At 35.1% G+C, this 15,236-nt stretch overlaps 1 protein-coding gene across 11 annotated transcripts in view; it reads left to right on the top strand.

Moving 5' to 3' along the window:
- Positions 1-15,236, top strand: part of Tmem232 (transmembrane protein 232) — a 275,760-nt gene that overhangs the window by 144,227 nt on the left and 116,297 nt on the right. Inside the window, exon 15 of one of the 11 annotated variants that reach the window (XM_087180877.1) lies at positions 2,494-10,621. The exons of the other annotated variants lie outside the window; for them this stretch is intronic. Within the exon in view, the coding sequence (XP_087037003.1) occupies positions 2,494-2,605 (112 nt within the window). The 3' untranslated portion in view covers positions 2,606-10,621. Of the gene's footprint in view, positions 1-2,493; positions 10,622-15,236 lie in introns of those variants that run through there. 11 annotated transcript variants of the gene reach the window in all.

Consider the following 15,236-nt stretch of genomic DNA (forward strand, 5'->3'; position numbering starts at 1 on the left):
TTGACCTTCAGCAAGGATGACAAGAACAGATATTGCAGAAAGAATAAAGTAGTATATGGTGCTGGGGAAACTATATCCACATAGAAAATAATGAAATTTGGCTCTGATCTTTGACAATACACAAAAATCAACTTAAAATGTGTTAAAAGCTGAAATATAAGACATGAAATTATAAAAGTTTCATAAGAAAACATGGGCAAATCTTCCTGGCAAAAGTCTTTGTAAGTCTCCTGAATATGACACTAAAAGCACAACAAAAGTAAACAAATTGGGCTACATGAAACCAAAAAGCTTCTGTACAGCAAGTGAAATAATCAATGGAGTGAAAAGGCATCCTACATAATGGGAGAGTACATTTTCAAACCATATGTCTAACAAAGAGTTCAACTCCCACATACATAAGGACACCTACGGCTTAACTGCAAAATCAACTTTTAAAAAATCTAAGAACTCTACTTTAAAAATACTATATTAAAATATTAAATAGACATTTTTCCAAAGATTTATAACTGGCAATATGTATAAGGCAAGAATTCAAAATTACTTATGATCAGGATATTCTGTGGGAAAGAAAGGGAGGTGAAAATCAATAGAGAGAAAGGCCACATGGAAGAGAATCAATGCCTCCACTCTGGGTGGCAGCTAACAGCAAGGTCCTTCCTAAACCTTCTAAGAGACCATTACATTTATAGTCCAGCCCAGCTGCCAGCTGATATGACTGCATGAGTGAGTCCAGACAAAATGCTCTTGTACAAACACTAACTAACCACTCCCAGTGACCCCTGCCAAAATTCCTGACCTATAGAATCGGGACCGCAAATGTTTATTGTTTTAAGTCACTATGTTTTGAGATGGTTTCTTAAACAGCAATATGTGATAAAACAGAATCTTTCTTAATTATAATAATTTAGTAGTATGATGCTGGTTTGTCCCTCTTGGCCAAAATTGATCTGAAAATTTTGCTTCAGTAGTCCTAAATGAGACTGGTTTATAATTGTGCTTGGCTGGTTTTATCTTTTGTCAGGTTTTGTTACCAATGCTATTCTTTAAAAGTTTCCATCTCTTTATGTGGTGACATAATTTGGGGTGTTCTATTTGAAATGTGATTTGGAATGATTTATTCTTTTCAGCTACAGTAGAACTCTATCTTAAACTATTAGTGCTTTCTGTTTTTTCTAAAGTCAACTTTTTCTCAGTTTTATACGGTGTTTTGTAATGGATAGCTTGAGTTTTGGTTGCTTGAAGTGTCTGCCTTAAAAGTATCTGTAGTATCAATCTTGGGTATTAGTCTCTCTAGATCTTTCTATTTTTTAAGGGTAAATTTTAACAAATTATATTGCCTTTTAGTGTTATTTAATCTAATTTTCAGAATTTATTTGGGTATGATTGGACAAAGTAGTCTTATGGCTACTATAATTAGCTGTCTTTTTGTGGTTTACCAACTGATCAGTCTCACTTTTTTCTACTTGTATTTGTGGTTTTTTATTCTCTTGATTTGGTAGGTACAATGTTTTTAACTTCTTTATATTATCTTTTCAATGATCTACCTTTTTTATTCATTAAGTTTATTGGTACATTTTAGGTATACAATATGATAACATTCATCATTAGGAATTTCTACTTTTACATGATATATCTTGGTTCTTATTTTTTTTCCCTATTCCTCTGGCCTGCCTTCAACTCCTCTACCCTTCCCTATTTACAAAGACTTTGTTTCTATTTTTTACCTTTCTCATATTTTTTCCTTTCCTTTCTTTCCTTTCCCCTACTCCTCCCACTTCCCCTTCCCCTTTGGACCTTTTCTTCCTATTTCACATTGTCTATTATACATTTTGATCTACCTTTTGAATCCTAACTCATATATTTTTGTTCTTATCTATATGAGTTTATTATTTCTTTCCTCTTAGTTATTTTGGGATTTAAATAGTAATTTATTGAAGAATATGTTAAATCATTTGAGAAATTTTCTTCCTTAGCATCTGTGTAAATTATCATTTAAGTTTGAAAAATATAGGGGTGTTAATTCCAGGAGGAATACTTCTTACAAGTATAATAATTGGATATTGCAAGAGCAGCAGCCAGAATTTTTTCCCCCAAATGGTTGATAAAAATGCTTGAGATGAATTTTAACAAAATTTTAAGATTTCTTTTAAGAATTCTAAAATCAATAGGAATATATGTATATTTAGGATTAAGGTTCAGGCATTCTAGGACTTAGTAGTCTTATGTACAGAATTAAATATTACATGATGACATAAGCATATACTATACATTTTAAGGGCTGGGGCTTTAGCTCAGTAGTTTCGCTGTCTGCTGTGCAAGCACAAGGACCTGAGTTCGATCCCCGGTACCAAAAAAAGAACAAAAAAAGAATATACTATACATTTTAAAAAAATTATAACATAGTTAAGTACAATGATTATGCCAGCTTCAAATGTCATGGCTGTTGGGATTTAATTTAGAATCCTCAAGTGCATTCTGTATATTCTCAAGGACCGCAGAAGAGAAAGATGATCAATCTGGAGTCTCAGAGAGAATATTAAATAACTGTACTTTGATTTTACATCATGAGCAGTATAGGAAGAGATACAATAAAGAAAATTGAAGAACAGAATGTCAGATATTAACAAGAGGAGACTGAAGGAACAACAGGGGAAAGAGTAAATAGATGCTAAGAAGGCAGATGGAGATGAATGGTGTCTTCTGGGACCAGAGAAGAAAGAAAAGAAAGAGAAAAGAGGATGCGGTTGGAATGCTTGTGGGGGAAAAGTAGAGAAATAAAAATTCTCACAAGGATGAGGATGTAGCTCAACAGTAGTGTTTGTTTAGCATACATGAGGCTCTGGGTTCATTCCCCGGCATTGTAAACAGAATAAAACAAACAGGTGAAAGATTATAAACAGAAAGAAATGTGAGAGAGACTAAAAGGAAATGGAGCTGATACGAGAAGGGGGAAAGACACTGATGATGAAAGTTACAAAAAGAATATACATGGGGTTTGATAGAGGGGCAAGAGAATTTAGAAAGGCAGAGAAGAATGAAGCAAAAAAGTAACACAGAGGCATTAAGACCCAAAGAGTCTTGCAGATTTTGAAGGATTAGTAAATTAAATTTCTCATCCGAGCCTATAGTTCATTAAGTAAATGACAATCATTCCTCACTGGTCTTTGAAAAAATATTATCTGTTTATTCATTTTATCATAGCTCATTGTTCTAGCAATTAAATTTAGTGTTTCTGCTGCAAATCAGAGCTCCTGGGGAGCACAGCAGCCTGAGAAACCCTCTTGTACCAGTAGTAAGTACTGCACAACTCCATAGGGGAGCACTCACCATGCAGCACTCACACTGTAGGGTATGAACACTGCCTCCTGGAGCTGTACACAAACCCACCGCCATAAGGGCAAGCTAATCTCTAGTTACAAAGACATGAGTGGAGTAGCACCACAGTGTAGGGAACAGGGAAAGGGGACCTTACTAGAACCTCTGCAGTAAATCCTAGTCTCTTGCGAGCCACAGCAGCACAAGGAGAATTACAGGAAAGGTAGAAAACAGACTGAGAAAAAGCTGAGCTTTGGGTCTGATCAGTGCTGCTCTGGGCAGCAAAGACAAAAGCCCCCCAGGACCTTTTATTCAGTGCTCAGTACATCGGGAGAAACAAATGTAACAAATAACTTGCAGAGAGTTCGGTACATCCGCGTATACAAGATGGTAACAATCCAAAAACAATGAGGAACTGAGTAGATGTTTGTTCCTTCCAGGATGTTTCTTGTCCTGGAGAATCACAGCATCACTGGATCACTGAGGTCTCAGTTGTGACCAGAGGCCAAAATGGAATTATGTCTCGGAATTCCATAGCTGGGCTGTAGGCAGGAGAACTAAGCTAACCAAATGATTTTTCCCTAAAATTATGTAGCATTGCTCCCAACACTTCAGCTTGGTAACATTAATACAAAGTGTAGGTATGGCCTGGACAAAGAGTCTCTATATTTATTGAGGTATGGGGTATGCTTGCTTTCTTATTGAGTGTTATGAACAAATTTAAGCTATGTATTAAAAATGAAGGAGGATAAGATTTAAAAAGGGTGGGGGATTATGAAGTGTTGTGTACATGTACTATGTCCCTATGAGGAATGTGATCATCATGTACTAAAATATGTATAAAAAAGAATAATTATATATATATACATGACAAGGGGGCAAGAGATACAGAGAGGGGGAGTGAGAGGAAAGGAGGGATTAAAAATGGATTAAATAATATCATGTACATATACCAATTCTCCACGATGAATGCAATTTTTATGTACTATCAACATGTACTGAAAAATAAATTATTTTAAAGAGAACGATTGACTCATTTCCCATTTGTTTGGTTCCTCATGGAATCAACAGTTCCATAGCTAGCTGGTTTTCATTAGTTGTGCACCTTCTCCCACTTTTACACAGATTCCTGTAACTAGTCAATATCTAACATGAACTGACCCATAGACACAAATATAATACATCATTTAAATTCCACAGTGTGCTCAGCCTTTCATCTCTTAAGGTGTGTGTTTAGAGTATTATTTTATCATTTTTTACTAAGTATGCCTGGCAATCTCTATTATGCTTTGTTTACAAATAGAAATATGAAAAATAGCAAGAGAGGCCAACATCCAGGGTGCATGTAAAAATGTGGGGCACATTTAAAAGGTAGGAGGATAGAAAATTTCAGATATGTTTCTTCATTGCTTTGGGGCACTAAGATGTTTTCATTTTGGTGTAAAAATATGAAAATTTACTAGTAAGGAGAAAACAATGTGAGCATCCTTATTGATGAATCATGTGCTACATATCAAAATCTATAATTTTTTTCCAGAAATATTTTCCTTAAGTTTTTAGACTATAAATTATTTGAAAGAAGAAATTGTGGCTCTAGCTTATAAATTATTTGAAAAAAGAGTATTGTCTTTTGTACGTTTATAAATATATGTTTTTCTCTATGTGACTTACAGGTTTAACTTTGGTATGTAAATTTTCAAAACAAAATTGATCGTTTTGCTTCTGTATGTCAAATTTGCTTTTGCTTTAAGTTAGTGGGACATGCTGTTAGTTGCATTTTTTTGCCCCTTAACTTTTTTTTAAATGAATAAATCATTATGACTTTTTACTATGTCATGCAAACTGCAGCCAAAAACCCAATATAATATTTCTATTCAAAGCATAGTGGCTCCTTTTTCTCTCTTTTTCAGTAAAACTACCTTAAGTTTATCTAAAGGCTGAGAATTTAGATCTCTTAAGACCAAATATTTTAAGAACTAGCCTTCACACGTGACTTTTTTGCTCCTGGGTTGCTTTTTTTCTTTTCTGTTTCTTTTTTTAAAAATTAATTTTATTGGTACATTTTAAGTATACAGTATAATGACATTCATCATTGGAAATTTGCCCCTTTACATAATCTCTCTTGGTTCTTATTTTTTCCCCATTCAACTGTCCTCCCTTCAACCCCTCCATTCCTCCCTACTTACAAAGACTTTGTAACCAGTTCTTCTCATATTAATTCCATTCCCTTCTTTCCTTTCCCCTACTCCTCCCACTTCCCCTTCCCATTTGCCTTTTTCTTCCTATTTCACATTATCTATTATACCTTTTAGTCCTTATTTATACTTTCAGTTTCTCACACTAGAGAAACTATTCAGTATATACACATGTGTGTCCTATTTATTTCACTTAAGAATGTTGTCTCAATATGCATCCATTTAGCATAAATGTCTCTAGTTTCTCATTCTTTATGGCTGAGTAGTACTCCATTTTATAAAAAAACCACATCTTCTTTATTCAGTTTCCAGTTGATGGGCACTTGGACTGTTTCCAAGCTTTAGCTATTATGAACTGTGCTGCTATAAACATGGGTGCACGTATATCTCTGTGATATGATTCTTTTAATTCTTTTGGGAAGATATTCAGCAGGGGAATAGCTGGATATGGAAATGAGACTTCTAGTCCTAGTTATTTGAGGTATCTCCATACTGATTTCGACAGGGTTTGCACCAGTCTGCACTCCCACCAACAATGGAGAAGGATTCCTTTCTCTCCATGTCCTGCTCTTTTCTTTTTTTTTTTTTGTACCAGAGGTTGAACTTGGGACCTTGCGCTTGCAAGGCAGGCACCAGAACCACTGAGCTAAATCCCTGTCCCTGTCCTGCTCTTTTCTAGCAGCTTGAGGTTCAGCATCAGGTTGTTTAATTGGGCTCGCTCTATTTTCCTAATATGAGTATTCACTGCTATGAATTTCACTCTGAAGACTGCTTTCATTGTGTCCCATAGATTCTGATATGTTGTATTGTCATTGTCATTTAATTGTAGGGACTGTATGATTTCTTCTTTAATTTCCTCTGTGACCCATTGTTTATTCAGAAGTGTGTTGTTCAACTTCCATGTGTTTCTGAAATTCATGTGGTTTCTTTTGCTATTGATGTCCAATTTCATCACACTATGGTCTGATAATATACAGGGGATAAGTTCAATTCCTTTGCACTTACTTAAACACAATCTATGGGCGAGTATGTGGTCTGTTTTGGAGAATGACGAGTGTACAGCTGAAAAGAATGTGTATTCTGATGTTGTGGGTGGGACACTCTGTAAACATCTGTTAAGTTTATTTGTTCAAGAGTTTGACTGAGTTGTAGTAGATCATTGCCTATTTCTTGTCTAGTTGATCTGTTTGTGACAGTGGGGTATTGAGATCTCCCACTATTGTATTGGTGCTCATTTGATTTTTCATGTCCATTAGTATTTGTTTTATATAGATGGGCTCAGTAGTGTTTGGTGCATATATGTTTATGATTCTGATCTCTTCCTCTTGGATCATTCCCTTTACAAGAATGTAGTGTCCTTCTTTGTGTCTCTTGATCAGTGTTGGTTTGAAATCCACTGGATCTTCAAAGAGGATAGCTACTCCTACTTTTCTTTTTGCTTCCTGTTGTATGGAGTATAGTTTTTCACCCTTTAACTTTCAGCCTATGGGTTTCTTTTTGAATTAAATGTGTTTCTTGAATGCAGAATATTGTTGGATCTTGCTTCTTGACCCATTCTGCCAATCTATTTCTTTTGATTGGTGAATTGAGACCATTAACATTGATGGTTATAACTGATACATATTGACTTATCACTGTCATGATTTTTTCTTTTTGTTGGATTTTCCCTCGTTGTATTTAATTTCTTGTCCTGCCTGATAGATTCATTCTGCTGGGCTTCCTGGGCTTGTGATCCTCGTTGTCTTTTCCCAGGACATTGTCTAAAATTTTTGGAGTGCTGGTTTGGTATTCACGAAGTTCCTAAGGTGCTTTTTGTCATGAAAGTATCTTATTTCTCTGTCAATTTTGCAAGATAGTTTTGCAGGGTACATCAATCTGGGTTGGAGGTTGTTTTCCTTTAGGGCTTGCAATACTTCACTCCAAGCTCTTCTTGCCTTGAGGGTTTGCACTGAGAAGTCTGCTGTGATTCTGATGGGCTTTCCTTTGTATGTGATTTGTTTCTTTTCTCTACTTGTACAATTTTGTTCTTCTTTTGTGTTTCTGGAGTCTTAACAATTATATGCCTATGAGTAGATTGGTTTTGATCAAGGCTAGTTGGAGTCCTATATGCCTCACTTATCTGTATGTCAAGTTCTTTTCCCCTCCTTGGGAAGTTTTCTGCCATCACTTCTGTGAACATTTTTTTTATGTCATCTGAACTCTCTTCTGTTTCTTCTTTGACTCCAATCAGTCTTATGTTATTTTTTGCATTGTCTAGCAGCTGCTGGATTGATTTCTCATGGTCTCTTACAATTTTGAAGCAATTTTTCTTTTCCTGGTCACTAATTTCAGTCTTATCTTCTGTATCTGAAATTCTGTCCTCACATTGGCTCATTCTACTATGTAGACTTTCAGTGGAGTTTTTTATCTTCTGGAAATCTGTTTCTGTTTTATGGATTCCATTTGTTTCTTATGTTGGGATTCCATCATGTTCCTCAGCTCCTCTCTAGATTTATTAATCATGTCTTGCACTGTGAGCAGAATCTCGGCTGTTATCTGAGAAATTATTTCCAATTTCATTTTTTCCAGTTCCTCTTTTGTTGCCAGTTCAGGGAGTCCAGGTGGTTGAGTATCAGAGTGTTCCATCTCATTTCCCTTTGGGGTTGCTGTAGGTGTTCTGGTTGTCTGTTTTTGAGACTTGCTTACATGTCTTCTCATTTTGTTGGGCTAGGGGGCATGCTGTTGGCACCCATGCAGCTCACCTCCTCTGGGCTGGGAGCAGTGGAACGGTGGCCTGGAAGCCCCTTCCTCTGGGCTGCAAGCAGTGGAACAGCAGCCCAGAAACCCCTTCCTCTGGGCTGGGAGTGGTGGAATGGCGGCCTGAAAGCACCTTCCTCTGGGCTGGGAGCAGTTGAACAGCCTGCTGGGTAAACTTTCGATGGAGTTTTTAATCTCCTGGAAATCTGTTTGCATCTGTTTTATGGATTCCATTTGTTTCCTGTGTTGGGATTCCATCATGTTCCTCAGCTCCTCTATTTTTTTAATCTGTGTTCTCTCTAGATTTATTAATCATGTCTTGCACTATGGGCACAATCTCTGCTGTTATGTGAAAAATTATTTCTCATTTCATTTTTTCCAGATCCTCTTTCACTGCCAGTTCAGGGAGTCCAGGTGGTTGAGTATTAGCTTGTTCCATCTCATTTCCCTTTCAAGTTGCTTTAGGTGATCTGGAAGTCTGGTTTTGAGACTTTTATGTGTCTTCTCATTTCAAAGCGGGGGAAGGGGTGTGTGCTGCTGGCGCCTGGCAGTTCACCTTCTTGGTGCTGGGGGCGGCTCTGCTCCTTCGTGCTGGTTGTGCTGGTACTGCTTCTGGGTTTCTTATAAGTTTCCTTTCTAAACTTTCTTCTTGAATCTCTAAAAACTCACAAACAACTAATTATTTTCATATGTATAAAGACTAGGAAAACACAGCCTTAATACTTGATTTCTAATCATGCTTAGTTTCCTCAAGTTTTTATGTTAAGAAACTTTATTCATCAGACCAGTACCTGGAGAAAAGCCAAAGCAGATCAGCAAGAATGAACTGAGAACGTCTGTTGTCATTTAGGCAAGAAATTTTACATTTTAATTTATATTTTTATAAGCAGAGTGGTCATACTGAAAGCTAATGCTCTTACTCAGCAACTTCCTTTATAACAGAAGCTAGCTACAAAGCAGTGGAATTTGAACTAATATTTACTGAATGGTGGCAAAGTGCAAAAGGTAAATGGTGCAATGTCCCATGAGATAGGGTAAAAACAGGCTTTATTGGAGAGACTTAGAAGCCAGTGGTCAGCAAAAGGAAGCAGTTGGTTAACGTTTGTCATTCTCTTATTGATAGAGGTGCTGGACTTGGGGGGGAGGCAATTGGACATTCCCTGGGTTTTTTGTCAAGGAAAGAGATGCTACCTGATTGCTGCTGTACCCTCTTGTAATTGTGTGAAGCTTCTTTTCAATGGAAAAATCAATATTTTTGGCTTTGTTGCCAAGCCATCACAGGTTAGGAACCACCAGCTGGGTAAGGAATGCTGGAAAACAGTGGTTGAAATCCCAGAGCCTTTGGGAGAGACCCATCCAGGATGTATAAGGAAACCATTGTGACCTTTGTGAACTTGAGTTTAGAAGAACTTTTCCAAATGAGAGACACTTAGGAGCTCTAGTTCTAAATACCAAGTTGTTCGACAATCCTAGATAAATAATTCTATTTCCCATGATACATTAGTGCATTTTATAAACAAGGCACTGTGTTAAGCACTTCCCTTGGACTAAGCATGACTTTTCTCCTCTAATTAATATATATTATTTGAATCTTAGAAATGTGAAGTGAATTGTCAAAGATTCACAGCCATTAAGTTTGAAATTTAAATTTTGATGAAGAAATTCTGACTCTTGAATCCACCATGCTGTTTCCTTCTCCCTCATGTGGACTTGGTCTGATTTCAAATCCTTGAGCAATTTTTTAGAAAAACTTATCTTCGAATGAAAGAAAAAAAATTCATTTTTTTTCTATTTCTGCCTCTTGATTTTTAGGACTTGATTTTGATTAGGGAACTTTATTCCCCACAAATCTCTGCTCATCTCTAGTTAGTATTAGGAAATCAAGCAGCACTTCCTAGGAAGTCAGTATGATTTTGGCCAAAGTCAATGGAGAAATAGATACACACAGGGAAAGTTTAAAAAGAAAAAGCCATAAAATTGAACTGGCTTCTTATTTGTTATTATCTAGGCTTGAGTGTGTTTGTAGGACCCGTAAAATACTTTAAATGAATCTGTCTAAATCTGTTTCATATAGGGAAGAAAAAGTGATTATGTTTTCATTAACATGTAATAATTGCACATTGGTCTGTCTGTTTTTGTACCAGTTCTGTTCTGTTTTAGTTAAAATGTTGAATGTGGCAAGACAAAAAAATAAAAGCAAAAAATAGAAAAAAGAACAAAATAACAAAACTCCAATTTTAATCTTATATTAATAACATAGTACAGACCTTTTAAATATATACTATATTTTTCTATACACATATGTCTATTGTAAAATTTAATTTATGAATTAGGCACAATAAAAGATTAACAATAATAACTAATCATAAAACATAAACAAGTCATACAATTATTATAGTATACTATAATAAAAATTATTTTAAACTTTAAAAAAATCCTGTGATTCCTTCACAAGTTATTAAATTTTTACCTTATAGATTTTTTTTCTGTTTTATTTTGGGTAAGTTGCTTAACTTCTCTGAGCCTTAGGCATCTAATCTTTAAAAATTTAAAAGCTTCTCAATGCTCTTAAGTTTGGCATATGGCTAGAAAGAAATAACGTAGTTAAAGGTCTTGGATATGTTAGTTCCTTGTCTATTTGTTCTATAATTTAGTAGATTGTCTTAAATTATTTATTTTCTTCAGAATATAAATTTTATTTTTTATTTTAATAAAATTGTAAGAAATGAGTAAGGGCTTGCAGTTTTAATCCATTCACTTTGTTTTAGAGATATGAATTGCTATTGGCAACTTTCAAGGAGAACATACAGCTTCTTGATGATTTTCTCTTTGGCTATGTTTTGTTTCATTTTTATTTCTACTTACATAGTTAAAATAATTAATATCAGCTTTTCACTATGTCATGCAAATGTTTCAGGGCTATGGTGACAAGACATTATGGATGGGTAAAGTTGAAAACATTGACAGTCAGCTTTGCTGAATACAGTCATTATCAGGAAACAGATAAAGAGCATCCAATGGTTCTTCAGAGATGAACTCTTTTTGAATCATTGTGAAATATTTGAGTATTATGAAATTAATTAGATTACCACCTCAGGTCCATCACATAAAGTTTTCAGACTGGTTTTATTTATTTTGGATATATACCCACTAAGTGGGAGTGCTGAATCATATCATAGTTCTATTTTTAATTTTCTGAGGGGTCTCCATACTGTTTTACGGTATCTTTACTATTTTACATTCCCACTGGTATTATGTGTTCTCTTTTCTCCACATCCTCATCAATACTAATTATTGACTTTTTGTAAAAAAAAGAAAGTGGTTTTCATTTGAATTTCTTTCATTAGTGATATTGAGAATGTGTTTATATTACTATTGCCCATTTGTAGGACTTCTTGAAAATGTCTACTCAGTTCCTTTGTCAATAATTGAATTGTTTTGGTCTTGTTTTGTTTTTAAACTTTGCTAGTAAATTGTATAGTTCTTGATATATTAACCCCCCATTGCATGTGTGGTTTGCAATTATTTTCTCACATTGCATATGTTGGCTGTCCATTTTATTGATTATTTTCTCTACTGTGCAGTAGTTTTATAGTTTGATGTAATCCTATTTGTACTTTTGTTGAGATTAAAATGCTCTTGGTATCTCAGAGGTGAAGTCCAATTGCCAGTGACAGAACTGGTCTTAATATATCTATTTTCAATATATGTCTCAGAGTTTACCTGCAGTCTTTCCTGGGAGAAAGATTGATCCCCATCTTTCTGATGCATCTATTATGCTTTCTTGCCTTCCCATTGGTGAAATAGAGCCTTGATCTTAGCAGAGACTTTTGCATCACTTGGCCCATAGCTTTATCTCCCACTTTTCATGGCAGGTGTCTGTCTTCAATACAATCATCAACCCTAGGAGTTCTTCATTTACAGTGTCACAATGTGTGATGTGTTGCACAATCTTAAAAATCACACAAGTGTTGAAATAATCTTGGCGAAAGTTTTATATTTCAAATACAGATCAACTGGACTAAAAATGACAGTCTTATGGGCAAATAAAAGTTGTTCAATAGGGGGCCAGGGATTTAGCTCAGTGGTTCCGCCACCTGCCTCACAAGAGCAAGGACCCAAGTTCAATCCCTGGTACCAAAAAAAAAAAGTTTTTCAATAGAAAACAAAATTCACATGCTTTGAATTTTTGTTTTGTTTTTCTTGTGCTCTTTGGTTTTTCAAAGAAAAGGGCAGTATTCAGCTTGTAATGAAATTTTTTTTCAGTAATTGGCAAATATGCATTGCTTGCTTAATTAGAATGTAAGCTTGAATATGACATTAGTCAAATTTATACAACCTCCCCACTTTCTGGACTCTCAAAAATATTAAGTCAGTCAGCTAAAGGATTTAATCTTCCTTTTTAAAATAATACATTCAGGTATTTGATTAGGCATATGGATTTTATGTAAACCTTAGCATTTGGGCAAATGCTTCCAGATATCTGTCTACCTGTCAGGGTAAATGTTGTTGCCAACTAAGCTAGCCTTCCTGTAGAAGTCCCTTACTTGCAGATTTAAATGGTAAGCAGAAAACAGACTTTCTAATAGAGTGGCATGTTCCTTCAGAGAGCATGAATTGAATGTCTTTGTGTGCAAACATTGTGCTAGGTCCTAGAATAAACTGTAAGAAGGTAGGACTTATCGCTGTCTAGAATTACAGCTATGAAAAGTCATTTGGAACTTTGCATCCAATAGTTTCTTATTTTTCATATATTTATTTATTCAGTAAGTATTTTTGGAATACTTCTGATAAAATACTGAAAAGTTGTAATTCGAGGGCTGGGGATTTAGTTCAGTGGTGCTGCCACCTGTGTAGCAAGTGGAAGGTCCCAAGTTTGATCCTCAGCACTGAAAAAAAATTGTAATTTTTTTCAAGTGGACCTTACAATCAAGTTTAGGAAACATACATTAATTAAAATCAGAAATGTACATGAACAATTTTACATATATATTAATTCTCTATAATGATCCATGTGATGAAAGAAAGCTTCATGATGCAAGCAATAATGTGTCCTTAAAGAGAGGTGTGTGGTGTATGAAGGAATGGAATTGGGAGGGGATTTGGAGCAAAGGATACTCTATGGCAGGCAGAGGAGACAAGATATGAAAGTCCCTGTGGTAGAAAGGATAATGGAGCATTTAGGGAGCTAAAAACACCAGGGTGTGGCTGGGTCTCTGAAACCACAGGGGGATAAGGTTAGAGAGACAGTCAATGTTCAATTTTATCTTAAGAGCCTCAAGTAGTACTCAGTGTGTTTTATGTGGTCATGTGAGGAGTGATATGTTGTGTGTGAATGCGTTTGAGATTGTGACTTGAGAGATGTGAAATGCTGTAGGAAAGTAATCATGGGTAAGTTAACTTCTTTAAATCTTAGTATCTTTATAAAATGGAATAATGATAATACTTTTGTTGTTAGGGTACTTTTGTGAAATTATGAGGTCATTAAAACTTAAACGTGATCATTACCCACTAATACATGTGTGTCCACAGTAAATGAAATCAAAATTTGGAGATCTGCAATCCCATGTTTATTGTGGCTCTGTTTATGGCATGGAAACAACCTAAATGCCCATCTCCTGACGAGTGGATAAATAAAATATTTTATAAATGTACAGTAGAATACTGTAGAATACTATTTGGCCATAAAAGAATGGATTTCTGTTATTTGAGGGAACATGTATTAAGTTGGAAGTCATTATGTTAAATGAAATAAGCCAGCATAGAAAGATGAGTACTATGTGACCTCACTCATATATGCAGTCTAATAGAAGTTGAGAGTAGAACGGGGGCTATCAGAGGCTGGAGAGTGCAGGGGGAAGGAGAAGTGGGGAAAGGCTGATTAAGGGTACAAAGTTCTAGTTAGGAAAAAGAAGCTCATGTGTGCTGCTAGAGTAACCCTAGATCACAATAATGTGCTGTATGTATTTTTTAAATGCAGAGAAAATTTTCTAATGTTTTCACCATAAAAAAATAATTACTTGAGGAGATAGAGTATGTTTACTCTAATGTGAACAACATGTAATACATACATGTATTGAAATATTGCATACCACATGAATATGTATAAATTTTACATATCAATTAAAATACTATTACTAAATATTACTATCTTTCCTGACTCAGAATAAACATATTTTTACTATTATATGAATAAACATGCCATGATGCAATGTAATCTATAAATATTATATGATAAGTACTTGAATATAATACTATAAATTGGTATAATAATTATATTTATTGTTATTATTGCTATTACCACACAAGCATTACATTCATTATTGCTATTGTTGGCTTTATTATATAGGGACAATAGCAAGGATGCTGTGCCTGTGTAGCACGTACTATGTTGGTGGCAGTAGAAATGGAAAGTAGACAGACGAATTTGTGTACATTTTGAATAAAAAGCAGTAGGCAATGAATAGATATGAGAGAGAATGTGAGGAGAGGAAAATGTCAAGATAATTCCTTCTTTTCCAGGTTGAGCAACCAGTCTAAAAGGAGTGTCATTCTCCAAAACAAAGAATACCAAAAGAGGACAAGGTATAGTGGAGATGGGAGAAGATTTAAGTTAGGTTTTGGACATGTTGAATTTGAGGTAGTGTTTTTGAGTCCTCTCAGTGGCAATGTCTAGTAGGCAGTGAATTTCAGTTTTGTAGCTTAGAAAGAAACATAGACCATAAGTCATTTGAATGAAGGTGGTGATTAAAGTCACAGACACAAGCAACATTGCTTTGGTAAAGAGTGTTAGAGAAGATAAAAAGCAGGCTTGGGGTAGAATTTTAAGGAATGTCACCATTCAATGTCTGTAAAAGGAGAATGATATAAAAGCAAAAAGATACCTTAGGAACAGCCAGGGAAAGAGAAAGCCTATGAGGATTTATAAAACTGTAGAAAAATGTATGGAAGGCTGTGAACCTTAAATTATGATATAATGTTCTTTAA

This window comes from Heterocephalus glaber, unplaced genomic scaffold (genome assembly GCF_053883595.1).
Source record: "Heterocephalus glaber isolate CG9 unplaced genomic scaffold, H.glaber_assembly_v1.0 deba00001465, whole genome shotgun sequence".
Classification (NCBI taxonomy): Eukaryota; Metazoa; Chordata; class Mammalia; order Rodentia; family Bathyergidae; genus Heterocephalus; species Heterocephalus glaber.